General features: G+C 65.7%; 1 protein-coding gene across 4 annotated transcripts in view; it reads left to right on the top strand.

Annotated features, from left to right (window-relative positions):
* Window positions 1-455: 455 nt before the first annotated feature.
* MUC5AC (mucin 5AC, oligomeric mucus/gel-forming) overlaps window positions 456-24,633 on the top strand; it is a 30,617-nt gene continuing 6,439 nt past the window's right edge. Inside the window, exons 1-32 of one of the 4 annotated variants that reach the window (XM_070063714.1) lie at window positions 456-605; window positions 2,373-2,450; window positions 3,164-3,223; window positions 3,455-3,716; window positions 3,931-4,045; window positions 4,312-4,402; window positions 4,974-5,083; window positions 5,178-5,391; window positions 5,479-5,604; window positions 5,753-5,870; window positions 6,021-6,159; window positions 6,674-6,784; window positions 7,127-7,196; window positions 7,290-7,427; window positions 7,508-7,672; window positions 7,936-8,030; window positions 8,362-8,488; window positions 8,653-8,908; window positions 8,986-9,038; window positions 9,177-9,277; window positions 9,419-9,570; window positions 9,773-9,911; window positions 10,001-10,114; window positions 10,197-10,376; window positions 11,109-11,348; window positions 11,617-11,773; window positions 11,990-12,118; window positions 12,236-12,398; window positions 12,836-12,879; window positions 12,968-13,156; window positions 15,387-19,521; window positions 19,564-24,614. In XM_070063714.1, coding sequence (XP_069919815.1) covers window positions 533-605; window positions 2,373-2,450; window positions 3,164-3,223; window positions 3,455-3,716; window positions 3,931-4,045; window positions 4,312-4,402; window positions 4,974-5,083; window positions 5,178-5,391; window positions 5,479-5,604; window positions 5,753-5,870; window positions 6,021-6,159; window positions 6,674-6,784; window positions 7,127-7,196; window positions 7,290-7,427; window positions 7,508-7,672; window positions 7,936-8,030; window positions 8,362-8,488; window positions 8,653-8,908; window positions 8,986-9,038; window positions 9,177-9,277; window positions 9,419-9,570; window positions 9,773-9,911; window positions 10,001-10,114; window positions 10,197-10,376; window positions 11,109-11,348; window positions 11,617-11,773; window positions 11,990-12,118; window positions 12,236-12,398; window positions 12,836-12,879; window positions 12,968-13,156; window positions 15,387-19,521; window positions 19,564-24,614 — 13,195 coding nt within the window. In that variant the 5' untranslated portion in view covers window positions 456-532. Of the gene's footprint in view, window positions 606-2,372; window positions 2,451-3,163; window positions 3,224-3,454; window positions 3,717-3,930; window positions 4,046-4,311; window positions 4,403-4,973; window positions 5,084-5,177; window positions 5,392-5,478; window positions 5,605-5,752; window positions 5,871-6,020; window positions 6,160-6,673; window positions 6,785-7,126; window positions 7,197-7,289; window positions 7,428-7,507; window positions 7,673-7,935; window positions 8,031-8,361; window positions 8,489-8,652; window positions 8,909-8,985; window positions 9,039-9,176; window positions 9,278-9,418; window positions 9,571-9,772; window positions 9,912-10,000; window positions 10,115-10,196; window positions 10,377-11,108; window positions 11,349-11,616; window positions 11,774-11,989; window positions 12,119-12,235; window positions 12,399-12,835; window positions 12,880-12,967; window positions 13,157-15,386; window positions 24,615-24,633 lie in introns of all 4 variants that reach the window. The other 3 variants (XM_070063716.1, XM_070063715.1, XM_070063712.1) reach the window with 3 other exon arrangements.

The following is a 24,633-nucleotide window of genomic DNA, read 5'->3' as shown; positions in this document are numbered from 1 at the left end:
CCAGTGTTCAGAAAGGCCTGGAAGCTTCTCTCTGACCCCAGACCCTCCCAGCCCAGCCTTTCTCTTGGCCGCTGTCCTGCCTTGGTGGGGTCTCCCAGTCCCTGCCCTGGGTGGGGGGGAGGGGCCTTGTTGCCTGCTTGGGGGCTTCGGCCCACAGCCCCCCTCCAGGGGCAACCCCAGGAGCTGTGTCCCGACGGCCCCAGGCGTGCTGTGGCCTCTCCAGGATCTCTAGGGCCTGGATGTGGCCCAGGAGGGGGACACCCGGGTGGGATCCCTGCAGGTCAGGACTGGGGGGAGGCCTTGGGGAACCAGGTCCCACCTGGGACACGCCCACCTCTGCCAGCCGCTGGCCCCTGGCCAATCCCAGGTGAGCGCCCACTGTTTACCTGGGTGAGGGGAACTGCAGGCCTGCCCCGCCCACCCACGTGAAGCTGCTGGGGCCCGAGCCAGCTCTGGGGCTACAAAAAGCTGCCGCCGACTCGGGGCCCTCCTCAGAGGCCGCCCTCGGGGAAGCCTCCCCACACTGCACACCATGGGTGTCGGCCGGAGGAAGCTGGCCCCGCTCTGGGCCCTGGCCCTGGCCCTGGCCTGCGCCCAGCACACAGGTAAGATCGGAGCAGCCCACCCTGCCCAGGATGCTGCTGGCCGTGGCACAGAGCCCCTGGCCGCTCCCCCAGGCCCTGGGTGGGAGGGGGGCCTGACTCCAGTGGGCAGCGGGCAGAGTGCTTGCCTGGGTTCCGGGCAGGCTGAATGTGTCCATGAGAGGACGCCAGCCAGTGTCACCAGGAGCGGCCTCAGGCTGCCGGGCTGGGGCGGGATGGCTGGGCGCTCCCTGGGGCCGAGGCAGGATCCGCGGCGCCCGTGGAGCCCCTGCCCCACCAATGCAGCCCTGCCCCCTGGGCGGGCGGCCCCCTGGCCAGGACAATCGCCTGCTCGCCAGCCTGGTCGCACGCCCAGATCCCCTGGGCCTTGAGGGGGTCCCCTGGGTCAGCTGGGGGTGAAGGGTGCAAGGCCCCCAGGCAACCCCTGCCCCCAAGCTGGGGCAGGGCAGGTACCGAGCACACAGCTCCTGGGGGCCCGACAGCCAGCCTCAGCCCCGCTGCCACGGCCACCCGGCTCGCACAGCACGGGGGTCCCAGCCTCTGCCCCGTCCCCCGGCAGCCACAGAGCCAGGAAACCTCCGGTGCCACCATGTGCTCTGTGTGCTCTGAGCAGGGGGCCCACCAGGGTCTGCATTCGGAGCCCCGCTGGACCCAGCGCCTTCCCTCGCCCCGTGCCCGGGAGCAGCCTGAAGGCCCCGGCCGCGGTGCCTGGGCAGGGTGGGTGGGAGAGGCTCAGGGTGCAGCCAAGGTCAGCGCCGAGGGGCCCCAAGGAGCCTGGGGTCTGGGTCTGTGCCTGCCTGGCCAGCGTCACCCCTCCCATCAGCAGCCCCCTCTGTCTGCTTGCTTCAGGGTGGGGGTCGTACCCGGGTGTCTGGGAGCCCTGGACAGGCCCTCGCTGTCCCCGTCTTGCCTGGGGCGCAGCCCGGAGGTGGGGCTCACGGATTGTTCCAGGCCAATGGAAGAGGAAGGAAGCCCCAAAGGGCAGGGGCCTGTTGGGGGGGCCGACTCCCGCTCTGTCACCAGTGTCTATCTCCCCAGGGCCGGCCCCTTGGGATCGGCACAAGAACTCACAGGGTTGGCCCGTGTGGAGAGGCTCAGCCAGCCTGGGCCGGGGACCCCCAGTGACGGATGCAGAAACTGGGAAGCCAGGCTCAGGTGGAGGGCGGGGGTCACGCCTCTGACAAGGCCCCATGTGGGGAGCACGGCGCGGGCTGGGCTGGGTCTGGGGACCTCCCTCGCACCCGCACACTGGCTCGGTCTGGACCGACCCCAAGAACAGCCTTCCCGCTCCTGGGGGCCACACTGCCCCTCCCGCTGCCCTGGTGACCATACCCTGCTGGGGTGCCCTCCAGACCCGAGCCACCTGTGCCTGTGGAACCCGCAGGTCCGTGTCTGATCCCCTCAGCGGGGCCCTGCTCTGGCTGGGCTGTGCCTCTGCCTCCTCATCTCACACAGGATGGAGCCCGGGCTGACCTCAGCACACTCTTGACAGTGAACGAGTGGCCCCTGGACACGCGGGTCAGGGCGAGGGGATGCCCTCCATGCCAGGGACTCTGCGTGGCCGAGTCGACAGCCCCTGGTCCTCGGGGACAGAGGCCTCCGGCCCCCGAGCCCTGCAGAGAGACAGCCTCACCACTGTGAGGGCCACCAGCGCCCTCTGGGCCTGCTGCCTCCCCCACCCCCGCCGTGGGTGCTGCCCCTGGTGGCTGGCAGCCTGCCCATCCCATGCCGCCTGCCCGGCTGTCCCTTAGGCTGTCCCCTTTTCCACAGGCCATGCCCAGGGTGGCTCCTCGGAATCCAGCTACGGCTCCTACCTCGACCTCCCTGCCATCCCGCAGGGGCCCAGCGGTGAGTCTGACTTCTTGTCCCAGGCCCGTCTGACGCCCCTGGCCATCGCTGCAGGGCCAGACTTTAGGGGGCTGGAGGACACTCCTCGTATATGCCCTGGCCCGTCCCTGCCTGCCCCCTCACTGGCCCAGAGAGGCTGGTGGGTCCTCGGGGGTGCCCGTGTCCCCCCAGACCCAGCTGGTTGGTTCCTGTCTTTGTTCCCCCGTTTGACTCCCACTATTTCAGCGACCTCTGCGACTCTGGGCGGCCTCTGGCTGCTCCGTCCTCAGAGGCCCTGGCAGAGGGGCCAGGTGGGGGGGTCCCACAGCACCTGATGCCCTAAAGGAAGGGGGCTCGGGGGAGTTCAAGGCTGATCCAGCCCCTCCAGCTACTTCTCTGAAGGGGCGAGGCGGGGTCTGAGCATGGAGGTTGATCCGGGCACTTTCCAGTGCCTCGGGGAATGGGTCTGAGGAAGCCCCAGTGCAGCCGATGGCTGCCAGGGCTCCCTGGGGTGGCAGCCAGAGGACATAGAAAGTCGCCAGAGCAAGGGGACAAGCGCCCAGCTAAGTCCCCGCTGTGCCCCGTGGGGGTCTCACCATGGCCAGGGAGCTGCAACATGCAGAGCCCAGAGCCCCCCCAAAGCGCTGGGGCCCGGCCCTGGGATGCCCCCCTGGGCAGTGGGAACCCCAGTCCTGCCCGAGGCTTGTGCACCCCATGAGCCCCCATCTCTGCAGGTGACTCCCTCCGAGGGGTGACCGTGGTCCCACCCCTGAGGGCCATCCCCGTGGTGCGAGGTGAGTGAACCTTGAGGCCCGGATGGGGAAGGGGCTGGGGCTGGGGCTGGGGCTTCCCTCCTCAGCCCTGCAGGGGCCAGGGCGGCTCAGTGGGGCTGGTGAGATGGAGAGAGCACCCCAACCTGCGGGGTACCAGGGCTCCTGGACGCAGGCAGGGCTGGTGGCAGAGGGGTGGGTGTGGCCGCATGAGGTGCAGGTCACCTCCAATGGCCGCGGTTGCTTCGGCCACAGCCCCGGACCCCGTGCACAACGGCCGGGTGTGCAGCACCTGGGGCGACTTCCACTACAAGACCTTCGACGGCGCCGTCTTCCGCTTCCCGGGCCTCTGCAACTACGTGTTCTCTGCGCACTGCGGCGGCGCCTACGAGGACTTCAACGTGCAGCTGCGGCGCAGCCGGCAGGACGGCGCTGTGGCCCCGAGCAGGGTCATCATGAAGCTGGAGGGCCTGGTGGTCGAGCTCACCAGTCACTCCGTCCTGGTCAGCGGCCGCCCGTGAGTCTGGGTCCGGCGTGGGCCTGGGGGAGGAGGCAGCACCCCCGCCCCGGGCGGCGGGCAGGAGGAGGCACGTCCAGGGTGGGACTGAGCTCGGCCCCTTCTGCGACACCAGGGCCCCAGGCCCCGTCTGCCTGGGGCCCCGTGTCCCCTGCTGCCCAGGGTCCCTCTCCCTGCCCGCCGCTGGCCCCTCAGCCCCACCGCCTCTCCCCAGGGTGCAGCTGCCCTTCAGCCAGGCGGGGGTTCTCATAGAGCGCAGCAGCGGCTCCCTGAAGGTGGTGGCCAAGCTGGGCCTGGTCTTCATGTGGAACCAGGACGACAGCCTCCTGGTGAGCCGGGGAGGGGCTGCACGTGGTCTCCGGTGAGGCTGGGGCGGGGCTAGCCATGCACCACAGCCTCTCCAGGAAGGGGGGAGGGCTCTGGGCTGAGAGAGGGGTGACGATCAGACCCCACCCCCACACAGAGCTGGACGGTGGCCTTGTGCCGCTCGTGGGGAAGCTCCCCCAGCCTGGGTCTCCTCCGTGAGCCCAGCATCGTCCATCCCTGTCCCGGGCGGCCCTGTGGGGCAGGCAGCTGATGTCTCCTCTGATTCCAGCTGGAGCTGGACTCCAAGTTCGCCAACCAGACCTGCGGGCTCTGTGGAGACTTCAACGGCATCCCCGCGTCCAGCGAGTTCCTGTCCCACAGTAAGCGAACCCCGCGGCCACCATGGCGCCGTCCATGCCCCTTTCTCGGGGCTCCGGGGGCTGCAGGGATCCTGAGGCTGTGCACACGCATGCACACACACACGCATGACCCCTGCACGGGCACACACACACCTGTACACACGCACAGCTGAGCACCGGTGTGCACACCTGTCAGGTCCCTTGCTCTCCGTGGGCCTGCTCTGGGCTGTAGCCCCCCTGACCACACCTGATACCACACCTGTGTCCCCTCTGCCAGACCCAGGAAGCCCCACACAGGCCCACTATGGGTGTGTCTGGTCGTGGGGGACCACGTGTCCAGCAGGTTCACCCTCCGGCTCCTGGGGCTGCATCCCAGCCTGGCTGGCAGGACCCCAGGACCAAGCATGGGCGATGGCCTGGGCCACCGCCCAGGGACTTTGAACCCCCAGCCCCTGTGCGGGTTCCTCACAGATGCCCCCCTCCCTGAGTGTCCCAGGCAGCACGGTCAGGAGCTGGGCCCGCACAGCCAGGGCAGCTCAACCGGCCTCGGCAGGGGGCGCCTCTGAGCCGCCATGGGGCCTCTGTCCTGCAGACACCAGGCTGACCCCCGTGGAGTTCGGGAACCTGCAGAAGCTGGATGGCCCCATGGAGCAGTGCCAGGACCCGGCCCCAGAAAACAAGAGGAACTGCTCCACAGCCCCGGTGAGCCCTGCGTGGAGGGGCGGGGCGGGGTTGCGGGGACCCTACGCGGGGTGCCCCGAGCTGGGACTCAGCGCGGCTCCCGGCCCCACCCCAGGGCGTGTGCGAGGAGGTGCTGGGCGGTGAGCTGTTCTCGAGCTGCGCGGAGCTGGTGGACGTGAACAGCTACGTCGAGGCCTGCCGGCAAGACCTCTGCCTCTGCGACAGCGCCCACCACGCCAGCTGCATCTGCCAGACCCTAGCCGAGTACGCGCGCCAGTGCGCTCACGCCGGCGGGCTGCCCCTGGACTGGCGGGGCCCCGACCTCTGCCGTGAGTGCCCCCCGCCCGGCCTCCACCCCGGCAGGCTGCCGCGCCCCACGCCGGGCATGCCGTGAACGAGTCCTGCTGCCCCTGCAGCCCTGACGTGTCCCCACGACATGGAATACCACGAGTGCCGCTCACCCTGCGCCGACACCTGCTCCAACCCCGAGCGCTCCCAGCTCTGCGAGGACCACTGCGTGGCCGGCTGCTTCTGCCCCGAGGGTGAGCCCCAAGAAACGCACGGCTGCTGGGCTGCTGGGTGGCCGGGCCGCGCCTTTACAGAGATGCCCCTCGACCCTGGAGGGCTCCTGTGGGCGCTGGACTGTCCTCTCCACCGTGAGCTCCCGTCACACGCCTGCCCGCCCTGCAGGGACGGTGCTGGACGACATCGGCCAGGCCGGCTGTGTCCCCGTGACCCAGTGCGCCTGCACCTACAACGGGGCCACCTACGCGTCAGGAGCCAAATACTCCACAGACTGCACCGAGTGGTAGGTCCCCCGTCTGCCCTGGGATGGTCCCTCGGCGGGGCTGGGGCCAGCCGAGGGTGGCGTGGTATGAGCAGTCTGGGCAGGACACAGCTGGCCCGGTCCCTCCTGGGGGAACGGCACTCACATGGGCCCCATCTCTGCCACTTTTAGCACCTGCTCCGGAGGCCGCTGGAGCTGCCAGGACATCCCATGTCCAGGCACCTGCTCGGTGCTGGGGGGCGCCCACTTCTCCACGTTCGACGAGAGGCAGTACACGGTGCACGGGGACTGTAGCTACGTGCTGGCCAAGGTGCGGGAACACGGCCAGCCAGGCGCCAGCCCCGCCTTTCCCAGCCTGGGCTGCGTCACTGCTGCCCCCGGGGTCCTCGATGCAGGGACCATGGGGACATGGCCGGGCTCTGAGGCGTCAGTCGGCCGCTGGCCCGGCCTCCACCCCACAACGGGGGCCTCAGACCCCAGGTGCTTTCTTGTTAGAGATGAAATGGACAAGTTTCAGGTTCATAAATAGACCAGGAAGTGCAGCCCCGCCAGGCCCCGTCCCCAGCATGGAGTCCCCCGATGGCCGCTGGCTTGTGTCAGGGTGGGGCCCAGGTCACCACTGGACACCCCCGACTGTCACCGGCCGAGGGGCTCATCCTGGTGCCGCTCACCCTAGAGGTTTGGACAAACTTATGATGTGTGTCTGCCTTCTCTGACCGTCACTTGGTGGGTGGCAGGGTGTCCCCAAAGCCCAGGGGTCCCGAGCACGGGGGTGGGACGGGGGTCCCGGCGGGGGTGGAGTGTGAGCCCGCGTGTGTCCCTAGTCCTGTAACAGCAGCACCTTCACCGTGCTGGCGGAGCTGCGCAGGTGCGGGCTGACGGACAGCGAGACCTGCCTGAAGAGCGTGACGCTGAACCTGGACGGGGGGCAGACGGTGAGTGTGCCCCACGGCCCAGGCCTGCGCTGCGAGGGCTGGAGGGCCTCCGTGGGGGCTGCGCCCACTGTGCAGGGGTGTTCTGAGGGACCAGCTCAGGGTCAGGGCACTGGGGCCTCCACGTCCAGCCTGCGAAGGTGGGACTTGGTGTGTCTCCAGCCAGCTCGCGGCTCCCGCTGAAGTCCACCTGTGTGTGTATAAAGCGACAGTCGGGCCACAACCCTCGTGCAGGCCCCTGGTCCTCAGCCCACTTCACAGCCCCATGGGGGGCTGGGGGGCCAGTGGCCACGGCCCATGTTGGCCACGGCCTGCGCTGACCCCGGGCCTGTCCTCTACCCCCAGGTCGTGGTGTTCAAGGCCAGCGGGGAGGTGTTTGTGAACCATATCTACACCCAGCTGCCTGTCTCCGCAGGTGAGCGCGCGGCCCCGCCCACCCGCCCCCGCCCCAGCTCCCTACCCACACCTGCTCCACTGTCCCCACCCACACCTGCTCCTCTGTCCACAGCCAACGTCACCATCTTCAGGCCCTCCACCTTCTTCATCATCGCCCACTCCAACCTGGGCCTGCAGTTGGACATCCAGCTGGTGCCCACCATGCAGGTGGCTGTGAGGCTGGAGCCTGAGTTCAGGGGCCGGACCTGCGGTAAGGCGCGGCGCTGCCCGCTTGGAGCCCACCCTCCCGGGCCGGAGCCCAGGGGGCCTCACCCGCCCTCCCTGCCCCAGGTCTCTGCGGGAATTTCAACCGCGTGCAGGCAGACGACTTCCGGGCCATCAGCGGCGTGGTGGAGGGCACGGCCGCCGCCTTCTTCAACACCTTCAAGACCCATGCTTCCTGCCCCAACGTCAAGAACAACTTCGAGGACCCCTGCTCCCTCAGCGTGGAGAACGGTACGGGGACCCCCGCCCCCCACATCCAGGCCGGGGCAGGTCAGGCGCTGACATGGACACGGGTCCCGGAGGACACACAGCAGGCACTCCGGGTGGGGGAGGTTTGGTCCCGCCAGCCCAGCCCCTTGGTGTCCGCGGTGCAGGTTGGCTTCTGGGGACCCCCGTGGGGGCTCTGTCTGCCTGGAGACAGACACCCCCAGCCCCAGACTCAGGTGCAGCTGCAGGGTGACGTGTGTGGCTCACAGCGTCTCTTCTGTCCACAGAGAAGTTTGCCCAGCACTGGTGCTCGCGGCTGACAGACGCCCAAGGCCCCTTTGCCCAGTGCCACTCCGCCGTGAGCCCTGGCACCTACCACTCGGTAATGCCTGCGGCCCCTCCCCTCCTCCGCTGCCCCGCCCAGGGCCAGGTGCCCGCCTGCAGGGCGGTGGGGTGTCCTCCAGGCCACAAAGGCCCAAGACCACCAGACCCGTCTCTGCGGCTCCATCCATGTCCACGCATTCATCCCTTCACCGCGTGTTCACTGAGTGTGTCCCAGGCACAGGGTGAAACTCAGTAGCCAGGCAGGCACTGGACCTGTCGCTTGCATCTCAGAGACAAAGGACCGTGGTCCGATGTGTGTGTGGGGGACACGGGCAGAGGGTGGACATGGGCCTCCCCGACGGCCCACTGACCCCTCGCCTGCCCCCCAGAACTGCCTGTTTGACACCTGCAACTGTGAGAAGAGTGAGGACTGCCTGTGTGCGGCGCTGGCCTCCTACGTGCGCGCCTGCGCCGCCAAGGGCGTGCTGCTCCGCGGCTGGCGGGACGGCGTCTGCAGTGAGTGTGCCGCGAGCCGCCCCTTCGCCCTGCCCCAGACGGGTGGTCCCGCCCCGGTCCCCGTCCTGCACGCCAGGAGGCGGCGTCTGGGTAAAGCCAGAGGGGCCGCCCCCGGGCTCTGTGTCCACAGTGTCCTGAGTGCCCCTCTTCCTGGCGTCCCACAGCCAAGCACACGAGCAGCTGCCCCAAGTCCATGACCTACCACTACCACATCAGCACCTGCCAGCCCACCTGCCGCGCCCGGAGCGAGCCCGACCTCACCTGCGGCGTCAGCTTCGTGCCCGTGGACGGCTGCGCCTGCCCCGAGGGCACCTTCCTGGATGACGTGGGCAAGTGTGTGGAGGCCACCAGCTGTCCCTGCTACCACGGCGGCTCCGTGGTCCCCAACGGCGAGTCTGTGCATGACAGTGGGACCGTCTGGTAAGAGATCTGCGGGTGGGCAGCTCCTGGGGGCCCATGGGCCTGGAGGGGAGGCACTGACCCCTCTCTCCTCACAGCACCTGCACACAGGGGACGCTGACCTGCATTGGAGGCCCAGCTCCGGCCCCAGGTGAGCCCCACGAGAAGCCCCCACCCTAGGCAAGCAGGGCTGCTGGCCCTTGTCCCCCGGGGCTCAGCCGGGCCCCTCTGAACGAGCCTGGTGCATGGCGGGCTGGGACCCCCTGAACGGCCCCCTCTCCCTCCCCAGTGTGTGACGCACCCATGGTCTTCTTCGACTGCCGCAACGCCACGGCCGGGGCCACGGGGGCTGGCTGTCAGAAGAGCTGTCACACCCTGGACATGGAGTGTGTAAGTCCCCAGTCGGCCCCAGGTCCCCGCGGCCCCCACTCCCCGTCCGCCCCCGGCTCTCCCTGCTCCCAGGGCTCCGCAGGCCCCGCAGCGCCCCTGGGCTGTCGCTCAGCCGCTCAGCCGCGTCCTCTGGCCCTGCAGTACAGCTCCCAGTGCGTGCCCGGCTGCGTGTGCCCCGACGGGCTGGTGGCCGACGGCCTCGGCGGCTGCATCGCTGAGGAAGAATGTCCCTGTGTGCACAACGAGGCCAGCTACGGCCCCGGAGAGACCATCTGGACGGGGTGCAACACCTGGTACGTGGGGGGCACGGACCCCGGGAGGGCCAGCGGGCTGTGGGGGACTGCGGACAGACGACCCGCTGGGCGCCGGCCAGTGGTGCTGCGTTCTCGGGGCTGTGCAGCTGACATGCCAGCGCCTGGCAGCCCTTGGGAGCCTCCGGGGAGGCCGCCCCCTCCCCCCGGCTGGCCACTGGCCTCACTCCCGGCCCCCACGCAGCACCTGTGAGAACAGGAAGTGGCGCTGCTCGGACGAGCCCTGCCTGGCCACCTGCGCCGTCTACGGGGACGGCCACTACCTCACCTTCGACGGGCGGCGCTACAGCTTCAGTGGCGACTGCGAGTACACGCTGTTGCAGGTGCGCCCGGTGGCCCCAGGGAGCAAGGCCCGCCCTCCGCCTCCCTGGCCCACCCCACCCCGCCCCCCTACAGCCTCCTGTGCCCCCAGGACCAGTGCGGTGGGAACGTCAGCGCCCAGGACGCCTTCCGCGTCGTCACGGAGAACGTCCCCTGCGGCACCACAGGGACCACCTGCTCCAAGGCCATCAAGATCTTCCTGGGGGTGAGCGGGGCCGGGGCTGGCGGGGCTCTGGGCGGGCACTGCGGGGGCCGCGGGCCGGCTGACCTGTGGGGCCCCCTTGCAGAGCTACGAGCTGAAGCTGAGCGACGGGAAGGTGGAGGTGGTGGAGAAAGGCAAGGGCCAGGAGCCGCCCTACTCCATCCGCCAGATGGGCATCTTCCTGGTGCTGGACACCGACGCTGGCCTGGTGCTGCTGTGGGACAGGAGGACCAGCCTCTTCCTCAGGCTCAGCCCCGAGTTCAAGGTGAGGCCCCCCGGGGCGGGCGTGGACAGAGAGAGACTCAGAGACCCAGAGAGGCAGAGACAGGGAGACGGACACACCGAGGGGCGGAAGGACAGGGGGCAGAGAGACGGACAGAGCGAATGGGGGAAAGGCAGGGGGCTGAGCCCCCAGGGAGGGCAGTGGGGAGACCCTGTTGCCAGACGTCATGGTGTCCTGGGGCTGTTTCTCTCGCATCCTGGACACGAGAACCCAAGGCCACGGTGGGGGCAAGGAGGCTCCTCCTGGCGGCTCCTGGTGCACTCGGCCTGCAGCCCATCGCTCTGAGCTCTGTGTCCCTCAGCTCACAGCCGCCTCCTCCCCGCGGTCTGGGCCCCAGTCTCCTCCTCTCACAGAGACAAGAGCCACTGGATTCAGGCCTTGTCCCAGCTGGGTCGTCTCTGCCCAGACCCTGTTTCCAAACCCGGCTCCTCGCTCCGGGCCTGGGTGTATCTCGGGGGTGGGGGGAGCCGCCGTCTGGCTCACGGAGGCGCTTCTGAACCCCTCCTCCGAGACACAGTCCAGGCTGGCGCAGGGGCCTGGGCTCAGGCCAGTCCAGGCGGAGAAAGGGCGAGGAGACAGGGTGGAGGCAGAGTCGCAGGGCGGGACAGGTGCCTGGACGTGTCCCCGGGGGAAGCCAGGGCCTGCGGGGCAGCACGGGCTTCCGCTCCTCCCTGGGGTGCCTGCGCCCACGCCCGGTCGCTCCGCGCTTCGCAGGGCAGGGTCTGTGGCCTGTGCGGGAACTTCGACGACAACGCCATGAACGACTTCACCACGCGGAGCCAGTCGGTGGTGGGCGACGCGCTGGAGTTCGGGAACAGCTGGAAGTTCTCGCCATCCTGCCCGGACGCGCCGGCACCCAGGGACTCCTGCGCCGCCAACCCCTACCGCAAGTCCTGGGCCCAGAAGCAGTGCAGCATCGTCCACAGCGCCACCTTCGCTGCCTGCCACGCCCACGTACGTCCCGGGCGGGGCGGGGGTGGACTGACGGCTGCCAGCCGGGCCCAGGGCCTGGGTAATCAGGCGAGTGGGTGCGGAGCGTTAACCCTAAAGAGAGCCCGAGACAGCCCCGGGCAGCCAGGGTCTCCAGGCCAGTCAGGAGCAGCCTTGGGACATCGGGGTCACCCATTCACCCTCCTGGCCTCAGCCCAGGTCCCACGCCAAGCGCAGGCCTGAGCCGCTCGGGGAGGGCACGGAACCGGGATCTGAGCCCCGTGTCCCCCAGGTGGAGCCTGCCGAGTACTATGAGGCCTGCGTGCAGGACGCCTGCGCCTGCGACTCGGGCGGCGACTGCGAGTGCTTCTGCACGGCCGTGGCCGCCTACGCCCAGGCCTGCCACGAGGTGGGCGTGTGCGTGTCCTGGAGGAGCCCCGACGTGTGCCGTGAGTGTACCCCAAGGGGGAGCCAGAGGGTTGCCGAGCTGGGATGGAGGGGTGGCAGGCGCGGCTCCCTGGCCTGGGGAGGTGGGGGCAGCGGGAGGAGTGCAGGGCTGGGAGCTGCCTCGGCTGGAGACCCTGCCTCTCCATGCCCCCCTGGGGGGGGCGCAGGGGAGCTGCTGCGGCTGAGCCCTCCCTTCCCTCCCCCTCCCCCTCCCCCAGCGCTGTTCTGTGACTTCTACAACCCCGAGGGCCAGTGCGAGTGGCACTACCAGCCCTGCGGGGCGCCCTGCATGCGGACGTGCCGGAACCCCAGTGGAGAGTGCCTGCACAACGTGCCCGGCCTGGAAGGTGGGTGGGGCCTGCGGCTGGGCGGGATCCTACCTGAGCCCCCTCGCTGCGGGCGAGGCCCTGGCTGAGGCCGCCCGGCGGTCGGGCTGCCGGGACTCAGGGTGCTCTGGCCCCCAGGCTGCTACCCCAAGTGCCCCTCGACGGCCCCCATCTTTGATGAGGACGAGATGAAGTGTGTGGCCACGTGCCCACTGCCGCCCCCCGCCCCACGCTGCCACGTCCACGGGAAGTCGTACCGGCCGGGTGCCACGGTGCCCTCGGACGAGAACTGTCACTCCTGGTGAGTTGACTGACTGCAGGGGGGGCCCGGAACGCAGGTGCCATCTGGTAGCTCCACCCCATGAGGGCCAGGAACGGGGGGCCCTGGCCTGGGTTGCAGGTGGAGCTGGGAGCTCAGATGTCTGCGGGTCGAGATTCAGAGGCCAACACAAGGCCATGGAGTTACGGAGTGGGGGTGCTGGGGTGCAGGGAGGCCCCGGGGCTGCGCGCCCTCGGGGTCCTCCCGTGTGGGGAGGTGGCTGCGCTTCAGCCCTCTCCTCTGTTGGTCATGGATTTGGGGGTCCCTCAGAGGGCGTGACCCTGAGGGCTGATGGCTGGGACCCCTGTGGGCCTCTGTGTGTCCTGGCTGGGGCTGTGACACAGCCCCCAGGGCACCCCTGCAGGGGTCAGCAGTGCCGGCCCCACGTGCCCCAGCCCCCTTCTCCCTTCTCCTGCCAGCGTCTGCACCGAGAGCGGCGTGCGCTGTGCCTACGACGCTGAGGGTAAGCGGCGCCACCTCCTGGTGGGTGGGTGTCCCCGGGGTCTCTGCCCGTGCCCCTGGCTGATGGGCCGGCCGCGGTGTCCCCACAGCCTGCATCTGCACCTACCACGGGCGGCACTACAAGCCGGGGACTGTCATCTACCACACGACCGACGGCACAGGCGGCTGCATCTCCGCCCGCTGTGGGGCCAACGGCACCATCGACAGGACGGTCTCCCCCTGCAGTCCCACCACCGCCGTGCCCCCTACCACCTTCTCCTTCTCCACCACCCCGTCCGGTAAGGCAGGCAGGGCTGAGGGCAGAGGCCATGGCCACGGCCACGGCTTCATGCACCAGACAGAGCCGCGCCAGCTCTGGGCGGCAGTGCTGGCTTCTGGTCCTGGAACTGGGCACAGCAGTGGGCTGATGCCAGGGGGCGGCCTCCCCAGTCCTTGGGAGGCGTGGGGCCCACCATTGGTGTTCACTAGTGGCCGGGCACTAGTGCCAGGGGAGCACCGGCAGCCCCGGGCAGGCAGGCAGGGTTCGTGAGCAGCCCCTGGTAGCCGGCCCGTGAGTCCTCGCAGGGCTTCCGAGCGTGATGAGCACCCTCTGGCTGTTGGGGCGGAACCAGGTGTTCTGCTCAGGATGTGGCTTGGGGGAGCAACTGACCTGATCACTCTACCGCTCCATGGCCCACACCTGCTCACCCACACCTGCACCCCACACCTACACCCCCACACCTGCTCACCCCACACCTACACCCCCATACCTGCTCACCCCACACCTGCTCACCCCACACCTACACATCCCACACCTGCTCACCCCACACCCGCACCCCACACCTGCACCCCACACCTACACCCCACACCTACACCCCCACACCTACACCCCCACACCTACACCCCCACACCTGCTCACCCCACACCTACACCCCCACACCTGCTCACCCCACACCTATACCCCCATACCTGCTCACCCCACACCTGCACCCCACACCTGCTCACCCCACACCTACACCCCCATACCTGCTCACCCCACACCTGCACCCCACACCTACACCCCACACCTGCACCCCCACACCTGCTCACCCCACACCTACACCCCCACACCTGCTCACCCCACACCTGCTCACCCCACACCTACACCCCCACACCTGCTCACCCCACACCTACACCCCCATACCTGCTCACCCCATACCTACACACCCCACACCTGTACCCCACACCTGCACCCCACACCTGCTCACCCCACACCTGCTCACCCCACACCTGCACCCCACACCTACACACCCCACACCTGCACCCCCACACCTACACACCCCACACCTGCACCCCCACACCTACACCCCCACACCTGCTCACCCCACACCTACACACCCCACACCTGCACCCCCACACCTGCTCACCCCACACCTACACACCCCACACCTGCACCCCCACACCTGCTCACCCCACACCTACACACCCCACACCTACACCCCCACACCTGCTCACCCCACACCTACACCCCCATACCTGCTCACCCCACACCTACACCCCCACACCTGCTCACCCCACACCTACACATCCCACACCTGCTCACCCCACACCCGCACCCCACACCTGCACCCCACACCTACACCCCCACACCTACACCCCCACACCTACACCCCCACACCTGCTCACCCCACACCTACACCCCCACACCTGCTCACCCCACACCTGCTCACCCCACACCTACACCCCCATACCTGCTCACCCCACACCTGCTCACCCCACACCTACACCCCCATACCTGCTCACCCCACACCTGCACCCCACACCTACACCCCACACCTGCACCCCCACACCTGCTCACCCCACACCTACACCCCCACACCTGCACCCCACACCTACACCCCACACCTGCACCCCCATACCTGCTCACCCCACACCTACACCCCCACACCTGCTCACCCCACACCTGCTCACCCCACACCTACACCCCCACACCTGCTCACCCCACACCTACACCCCCATACCTGCTCACCCCATACCTACACACCCATACCTACACACCCCACACCTGTACCCCACACCTGCACCCCACACCTACACCCCACACCTGCACCCCCACACCTGCTCACCCCACACCTGCACACCCCACACCTGCACCCCCACACCTGCTCACCCCACACCTACACACCCCACACCTGCACCCCCACACCTACACCCCCACACCTGCTCACCCCACACCTACACACCCCACACCTACACACCCCACACCTGCGCCCCACACCTACACCCCACACCTACACCCCACACCTGCACCCCACACCTGCACCCCATACCTACACCCCATACCTGCACCCCACACTTGCACCCCACACCTGCACCCACACCTGCACCCCACACCTGTGCAGGGTCGGGCCAGACAGGCAGATGGGTTCCAGGCGTCCAGACCTCCGTGTCCAGGTGGCAGAGTCCCTAGGGTGGGAGGCGGGGAAGGGGCTGGGGGGCAGCCCAGGCAGGGTCCTGGTGCTCAGCCTGGCCCTGCTCTTCTGCCCACAGTGGTGAGCTCCACGCGTGCCCCCAGCTCCAGCCCCAGCCCTGCTCAGAGCACGGCGCCCGCAGGACGCCCCAGCACCACTGTCTCCGCAGCCACGAGCAGGTCCCCCAGGACGGTGCCTTCGACAGCCCCCACCCCGGCCCCCACAGACTGCGGGGAGCAGTGCCTGTGGTCACCCTGGCTGGACGTCAGCCGTCCCGGACGGGGCAGCGACAGTGGTGACTACGACACGCTGGACAACCTCCGCGCCCACGGGTACCGGGTTTGCCAACAGCCGAGGGAAGTGGAGTGCCGCGCGGAGGACGCGCCCGCGGTGGCGCTGTCCCTGCTGGGGCAGCGTGTGCAGTGCACGCCGGCCGTGGGGCTCACGTGCCACAACAGGGAGCAGGCGTCCGGGCAGTGCCACAACTACCAGATCAGGATCCTCTGCTGCTCCCCACTGGCCTGCCACACCTCTAGCCTCACTGTGCACCCCACCACCTCCAGCACGACCCACACAGGGCTCTCTCCTACCCCTGTCACTGCAACCGGCCGAGTCACGGCCTCCGAGGCTACTACCACGCCTGCCCCAGGAACCCCCTCACTAAGCCAAACAACTGCCGTGACGCCCAGCCCAACAACAGGGCCAACGACAGCCGGGACAACGCCCTCCAGGTCCAGCCCGACCCTGGAGACCTCCGCAACCCCCTCGGAGCCAGCGCCCCACGAGCCCAGCCGAGTGTCCTGTATGCAGGAGATCTGCAACTGGACCCAGTGGATTGACGGCAGCTACCCTGGGCCAGGCAGAGACAGTGGAGACTTCGACACTTTCCAGAATCTGAGAGCCAAGGGCTATAAATTCTGCAAAACGCCCTCGAACGTGCAGTGCAGGGCCCAGTTCTTCCCCAACACGCCGCTGGCCGAGCTGGGGCAGGACGTGACATGTAATCGCGAGGAGGGGCTGATCTGTCTCAACAAGAACCAGCTGCCCCCGATCTGCTACAACTACGAGATCCGCATCCAGTGCTGCCAGGTGGTGGACAGCTGCCGGGGCGGCACCACCGTGCCACCAACGTCAGAAACCACACAGCCCACTCGGCCAGAAACGAGCAGCAGCGCACAGACCGCCATGACCCGAGCCGTGCCATCACCCACAACCAGGCACACAGCGCCAACGGCAAACACGCAAGCCATAGGCAGCCGGACAACGACCAGACACCACACGGGCACAACACCTGGAACAACAACCACAACCTTGGCTACTACAACCCATCCCACATCAACCTCAAGAACCAGCACCTCCTCGACGGAGACAAGAAGTCCAATATCTGGGACCCCCAAGGGCACAACTTCTACTTCTACAACCAGCTCCACCTCCACATCAAGAACCAGGACAACCTCTAAGGGGACAGGAAGTTCAACCTCCTTGACACACACGGGCACAACCCCTGCTCCTACAACCACAACCTCGGCTACTACAACCCATCCCACATCAACCTCAAGAACCAGCACCTCCTCGACAGAGACAAGAAGTCCAATATCTGGGACCCCCAAGGGCACAACTTCTACTTCTACAACCAGCTCCACCTCCACATCAAGAACCAGGACAACCTCTAAGGGGACAGGAAGTTCAACCTCCATGACACACACGGGCACAACCCCTGCTCCTACAACCACAACCTCGGCTACTACAACCCATCCCACATCAACCTCAAGAACCAGCACCTCCTCGACGGAGACAGGACGTTCCACTTCCACGACGCACCCAAGAACAAGAACATCCTCTTCTCCAACAACAAGCTCAACCCCTGTTCCCATCACCGGCACAACCTCTGTTCCCACAACCAGCACGAGCCACCCTGGTACACAGGAGATGACTCACTCCCAGCCCACCACCCCCGACTGCCAGCCACGGTGCAGCTGGACCAAGTGGTTCGACGTGGACTTCCCAGCCCCGGGGGTCCACGGAGGGGACAAGGAGACCTACGACAACATCCTCAGGAGTGGGGAGAGGATCTGCCGCCGGCCCGAGGAGATCACGCGGCTGCAGTGCCGAGCTGAGAACCACCCCGACGTGACCATCGAGCAGCTGGGCCAGGTGGTGCAGTGCGACCCCGACGTGGGCCTGGTCTGCCAGAACCGTGACCAGGACGGAGCTGGCCGGATGTGCCTCAACTACGAGGTGCGCGTGCTGTGCTGCGAGACCCCCAGCGGCTGCCCTACTCACTCCCCGCCCACAGTTCCCAGCACCCCACGGGAGACTGTCACCAGCCCTACGCACACCACCTCCTCCATGGGGACAGGAAGCAGCACCTCCAGCACCAGACCCAGCCCAACCTCAGCCCCTACAACCAGCTCCACCTCCAAGTCAGGAACCAGCACCCCCTCTACGGAGACAGGAAGTTCAACCTCAGTGACACGCACGGGCACAACCTCTTCTCCTACAACCACCACCTCTGCTCCTACAACCACCACCTCTGCCCCTACAACTACCACCTCTGCTCCTACAACCACAGCGTCTTCTACAACCACCACCTCTGCCCACTCAACCACCACCTCTGCCCATATAACAACCACCTCTTCTCCTACAACCACCACCTCTGCTCCTACAACCACCACCTCTGCCCCTACAACTACCACCTCTGCCCATACAACAACCACCTCTGCCCCTACAACCACCACCTTTGCCCCCACAACCACCACCTCTGCCCCCACAACCACCACCTCTGCCCATTCAACCACCACCTCTGCCCATATAACAACCACCTCTGCTCCTACAACTGCCACCTCTGCTCCTACAACCACAGCATCTGCCCATTCAACCACCACTTCTGCCCATACAACATCCACCTCTGCTCCTACAACCACCACCTCTGTTCCCTCAAGCAGCTCCAGCTCCACATCAAGAACCAGGAAAACCTCTAAGGGGACAGGAAGTTCAACCTCCTTGACACACACGGGCACAACCCCTGCTCCTACAACCACAACCTCGGCTACTACAACCCATCCCACATCAACCTCAAGAACCAGCACCTCCTCGACAGAGACAAGAAGTCCAATATCTGGGACCCCCAAGGGCACAACTTCTACTTCTACAACCAGCTCCACCTCCACATCAAGAACCAGGACAACCTCTAAGGGGACAGGAAGTTCAACCTCCATGACACACACGGGCACAACCCCTGCTCCTACAACCACAACCTCGGCTACTACAACCCATCCCACATCAACCCCAAGAACCAGCACCTCCTCGACGGAGACAGGACGTTCCACTTCCACGACGCACCCAAGAACAAGAACATCCTCTTCTCCAACAACAAGCTCAACCCCTGTTCCCATCACCGGCACAACCTCTGTTCCCACAACCAGCACGAGCCACCCTGGTACACAGGAGATGACTCACTCCCAGCCCACCACCCCCGACTGCCAGCCACGGTGCAGCTGGACCAAGTGGTTCGACGTGGACTTCCCAGCCCCGGGGGTCCACGGAGGGGACAAGGAGACCTACGACAACATCCTCAGGAGTGGGGAGAGGATCTGCCGCCGGCCCGAGGAGATCACGCGGCTGCAGTGCCGAGCTGAGAACCACCCCGACGTGACCATCGAGCAGCTGGGCCAGGTGGTGCAGTGCGACCCCGACGTGGGCCTGGTCTGCCAGAACCGTGACCAGGACGGAGCTGGCCGGATGTGCCTCAACTACGAGGTGCGCGTGCTGTGCTGCGAGACCCCCAGCGGCTGCCCTACTCACTCCCCGCCCACAGTTCCCAGCACCCCACGGGAGACTGTCACCAGCCCTACGCACACCACCTCCTCCATGGGGACAGGAAGCAGCACCTCCAGCACCAGACCCAGCCCAACCTCAGCCCCTACAACCAGCTCCACCTCCAAGTCAGGAACCAGCACCCCCTCTACGGAGACAGGAAGTTCAACCTCAGTGACACGCACGGGCACAACCTCTTCTCCTACAACCACCACCTCTGCTCCTACAACCACCACCTCTGCCCCTACAACCACAGTGTCTTCTGCAACCACCACCTCTGCCCATTCAACCACCACCTTTGCCCATTCATCCACCACCTCTGCCCATACAACAACCACCTCTGCCCCTGCAACCACAGCATCTTCTACAACCACCACCTCTGCTCCTACAACCGCCACCTCTGCTCCTACAACCACCACCTCTGCTCCTACAACCGCCACCTCTGTTCCCTCAAGCAGCTTCACCTCCACATCAAGAACCAAGACAACCTCTAAGGAGACAGGAAGTTCAACCTCCTTGACACACACGGGCACAACCCCTGCTCCTACAACCACAACCTCGGCTACTACAACCCATCCCACATCAACCTCAAGAACCAGCACCTCCTCGACAGAGACAAGAAGTCCAATATCTGGGACCCCCAAGGGCACAACTTCTACTTCTACAACCAGCTCCACCTCCACATCAAGAACCAGGACAACCTCTAAGGGGACAGGAAGTTCAACCTCCATGACACACACGGGCACAACCCCTGCTCCTACAACCACAACCTCGGCTACTACAACCCATCCCACATCAACCTCAAGAACCAGCACCTCCTCGACGGAGACAGGACGTTCCACTTCCACGACGCACCCAAGAACAAGAACATCCTCTTCTCCAACAACAAGCTCAACCCCTGTTCCCATCACCGGCACAACCTCTGTTCCCATAACCAGCACGAGCCACCCTGGTACACAGGAGATGACTCACTCCCAGCCCACCACCCCCGACTGCCAGCCACGGTGCAGCTGGACCAAGTGGTTCGACGTGGACTTCCCAGCCCCGGGGGTCCACGGAGGGGACAAGGAGACCTACGACAACATCCTCAGGAGTGGGGAGAGGATCTGCCGCCGGCCCGAGGAGATCACGCGGCTGCAGTGCCGAGCTGAGAACCACCCCGACGTGACCATCGAGCAGCTGGGCCAGGTGGTGCAGTGCGACCCCGACGTGGGCCTGGTCTGCCAGAACCGTGACCAGGACGGAGCTGGCCGGATGTGCCTCAACTACGAGGTGCGCGTGCTGTGCTGCGAGACCCCCAGCGGCTGCCCTACTTACTCCCCGCCCACAGTTCCCAGCACCCCACGGGAGACTGTCACCAGCCCTACGCACACCACCTCCTCCATGGGGACAGGAAGCAGCACCTCCAGCACCAGACCCAGCCCAACCTCAGCCCCTACAACCAGCTCCACCTCCACATCAAGAACCAGCACCTCCTCTACGGAGACAGGAAGTTCAACCTCAGTGAGACGCACGGGCACAACCTCTTCTCCTACAACCACCACCTCTGCTCCTACAACCACAGTGTCTTCTGCAACCACCACCTCTGCCCATTCAACCACCACCTTTGCCCATTCATCCACCACCTCTGCCCATACAACAACCACCTCTGCCCCTGCAACCACAGCATCTTCTACAACTACCACCTCTGCTCCTACAACCGCCACCTCTGCTCCTACAACCACCACCTCTGCTCCTACAACCACCACCTCTGTTCCCTCAAGCAGCTCCACCTCCACATCAAGAACCAGGACAACCTCTAAGGAGACAGGAAGTTCAACCTCCTTGACACACACGGGCACAACCCCTGCTCCTACAACCACAACCTCAGCTACTACAACCCATCCCACATCAACCTCAAGAACCAGCACCTCCTCGACAGAGACAAGAAGTCCAATATCTGGGACCCCCAAGGGCACAACTTCTACTTCTACAACCAGCTCCACCTCCACATCAAGAACCAGGACAACCTCTAAGGGGACAGGAAGTTCAACCTCCATGACACACACGGGCACAACCCCTGCACCTACAACCACAACCTCGGCTACTACAACCCATCCCACATCAACCCCAAGAACCAGCACCTCCTCGACGGAGACAGGACGTTCCACTTCCACGACGCACCCAAGAACAAGAACATCCTCTTCTCCAACAACAAGCTCAACCCCTGTTCCCATCACCGGCACAACCTCTGTTCCCATAACCAGCACGAGCCACCCTGGTACACAGGAGATGACTCACTCCCAGCCCACCACCCCCGACTGCCAGCCACGGTGCAGCTGGACCAAGTGGTTCGACGTGGACTTCCCAGCCCCGGGGGTCCACGGAGGGGACAAGGAGACCTACGACAACATCCTCAGGAGTGGGGAGAGGATCTGCCGCCGGCCCGAGGAGATCACGCGGCTGCAGTGCCGAGCTGAGAACCACCCCGACGTGACCATCGAGCAGCTGGGCCAGGTGGTGCAGTGCGACCCCGACGTGGGCCTGGTCTGCCAGAACCGTGACCAGGACGGAGCTGGCCGGATGTGCCTCAACTACGAGGTGCGCGTGCTGTGCTGCGAGACCCCCAGCGGCTGCCCTACTCACTCCCCGCCCACAGTTCCCAGCACCCCACGGGAGACCGTCACCCGCCCTACGCACACCACCTCTTCCATGGGGACAGGAAGCAGCACCTCCAGCACCAGACCCAGCCCAACCTCAGCCCCTACAACCAGCTCCACCTCCACATCAAGAACCAGCACCTCCTCTACGGAGACAGGAAGTTCAACCTCAGTGAGACGCACGGGCACAACCTCTTCTCCTACAACCACCACCTCTGCTCCTACAACCACCACCTCTGCTCCTACAACCACCACCTCTGCCCCTGCAACCACCACCTCTGCCCCTGCAACCACAGTGTCTTCTACAACCACCACCTCTGCCCATTCAACCACCACCTCTGCCCATATAACAACCACCTCTTCTCCTACAACCACCACCTCTGCTCCTACAACCACCACCTCTGCCCCTACAACTACCACCTCTGCTCCTACAACCGCCACCTCTGCTCCTACAACCACAGCCTCTGCTTCTACAACCGCCACCTCTGTTCCCTCAAGCAGCTCCACCTCCACATCAAGAACCAGGACAACCTCTAAGGGGACAGGAAGTTCAACCTCCTTGACACACACGGGCACAACCCCTGCTCCTACAACCACAACCTCGGCTACTACAACCCATCCCACATCAACCTCAAGAACCAGCACCTCCTCGACAGAGACAAGAAGTCCAATATCTGGGACCCCCAAGGGCACAACTTCTACTTCTACAACCAGCTCCACCTCCACATCAAGAACCAGGACAACCTCTAAGGGGACAGGAAGTTCAACCTCCTTGACACACACGGGCACAACCCCTGCTCCTACAACCACAACCTCGGCTACTACAACCCATCCCACATCAACCCCAAGAACCAGCACCTCCTCGACGGAGACAGGACGTTCCACTTCCACGACGCACCCAAGAACAAGAACATCCTCTTCTCCAACAACAAGCTCAACCCCTGTTCCCATCACCGGCACAACCTCTGTTCCCATAACCAGCACGAGCCACCCTGGTACACAGGAGATGACTCACTCCCAGCCCACCACCCCCGACTGCCAGCCACGGTGCAGCTGGACCAAGTGGTTCGACGTGGACTTCCCAGCCCCGGGGGTCCACGGAGGGGACAAGGAGACCTACGACAACATCCTCAGGAGTGGGGAGAGGATCTGCCGCCGGCCCGAGGAGATCACGCGGCTGCAGTGCCGAGCTGAGAACCACCCCGACGTGACCATCGAGCAGCTGGGCCAGGTGGTGCAGTGCGACCCCGACGTGGGCCTGGTCTGCCAGAACCGTGACCAGGACGGAGCTGGCCGGATGTGCCTCAACTACGAGGTGCGCGTGCTGTGCTGCGAGACCCCCAGCGGCTGCCCTACTCACTCCCCGCCCACAGTTCCCAGCACCCCATGGGAGACCGTCACCCGCCCTACGCACACCACCTCTTCCATGGGGACAGGAACCAGTACCTCCAGCACCAGACCAAGCCCAACCTCAGCCCCTACAACCAGCTCCACCTCCACATCAAGAACCAGCACCTCCTCTACGGAGACAGGAAGTTCAACCTCAGTGACACGCACGGGCACAACCTCTTCTCCTACAACCACCACCTCTGCTCCTACAACCACCACCTCTGCTCCTACAACCACCACCTCTGCTCCTACAACCGCCACCTCTGCTCCTACAACCGCCACCTCTGCCCCTGCAACCACAGTGTCTTCTACAACCACCACCTCTGCCCATTCAACCACCACCTCTGCCCATATAACAACCACCTCTTCTCCTACAACCACCACCTCTGCTCCTACAACCACCACCTCTGCCCCTACAACCACCACCTCTGCTCCTACAACCGCCACCTCTGTTCCCTCAAGCAGCTCCACCTCCACATCAAGAACCAGGACAACCTCTAAGGAGACAGGAAGTTCAACCTCCTTGACACACACGGGCAAAACACCTGCTCCTACAACCACAACCTCGGCTACTACAACCCATCCCACATCAACCTCAAGAACCAGCACCTCCTCGACAGAGACAAGAAGTCCAATATCTGGGACCCCCAAGGGCACAACTTCTACTTCTACAACCAGCTCCACCTCCACATCAAGAACCAGGACAACCTCTAAGGGGACAGGAAGTTCAACCTCCTTGACACACACGGGCACAACCCCTGCTCCTACAACCACAACCTCGGCTACTACAACCCATCCCACATCAACCCCAAGAACCAGCACCTCCTCGACGGAGACAGGACGTTCCACTTCCACGACGCACCCAAGAACAAGAACATCCTCTTCTCCAACAACAAGCTCAACCCCTGTTCCCATCACCGGCACAACCTCTGTTCCCACAACCAGCACGAGCCACCCTGGTACACAGGAGATGACTCACTCCCAGCCCACCACCCCCGACTGCCAGCCACGGTGCAGCTGGACCAAGTGGTTCGACGTGGACTTCCCAGCCCCGGGGGTCCACGGAGGGGACAAGGAGACCTACGACAACATCCTCAGGAGTGGGGAGAGGATCTGCCGCCGGCCCGAGGAGATCACGCGGCTGCAGTGCCGAGCTGAGAACCACCCCGACGTGACCATCGAGCAGCTGGGCCAGGTGGTGCAGTGCGACCCCGACGTGGGCCTGGTCTGCCAGAACCGTGACCAGGACGGAGCTGGCCGGATGTGCCTCAACTACGAGGTGCGCGTGCTGTGCTGCGAGACCCCCAGCAGCTGCCCTACAACGCCGCCCCTGGTGACTTCATCTCCGATGACCCCGTCCACTGCTCCGTCCACCCTGGCACCATCCACTGCCTTGGTGCATGGCTCCTCTCAGACCACCACCCCTTGCTTCTGCTTTGTGGCTGAGAAGCTGTACCCGGCAGGTCAGTGTCTCCCCCTGCA

This window comes from Oryctolagus cuniculus, chromosome 1, assembly GCF_964237555.1.
Source record: "Oryctolagus cuniculus chromosome 1, mOryCun1.1, whole genome shotgun sequence".
In the NCBI taxonomy this organism is placed as follows: domain Eukaryota; kingdom Metazoa; phylum Chordata; class Mammalia; order Lagomorpha; family Leporidae; genus Oryctolagus; species Oryctolagus cuniculus.
The sequence above is the reverse complement of the archived record's forward strand: the minus strand, read 5'-3'. Positions and strand labels throughout refer to the sequence as shown.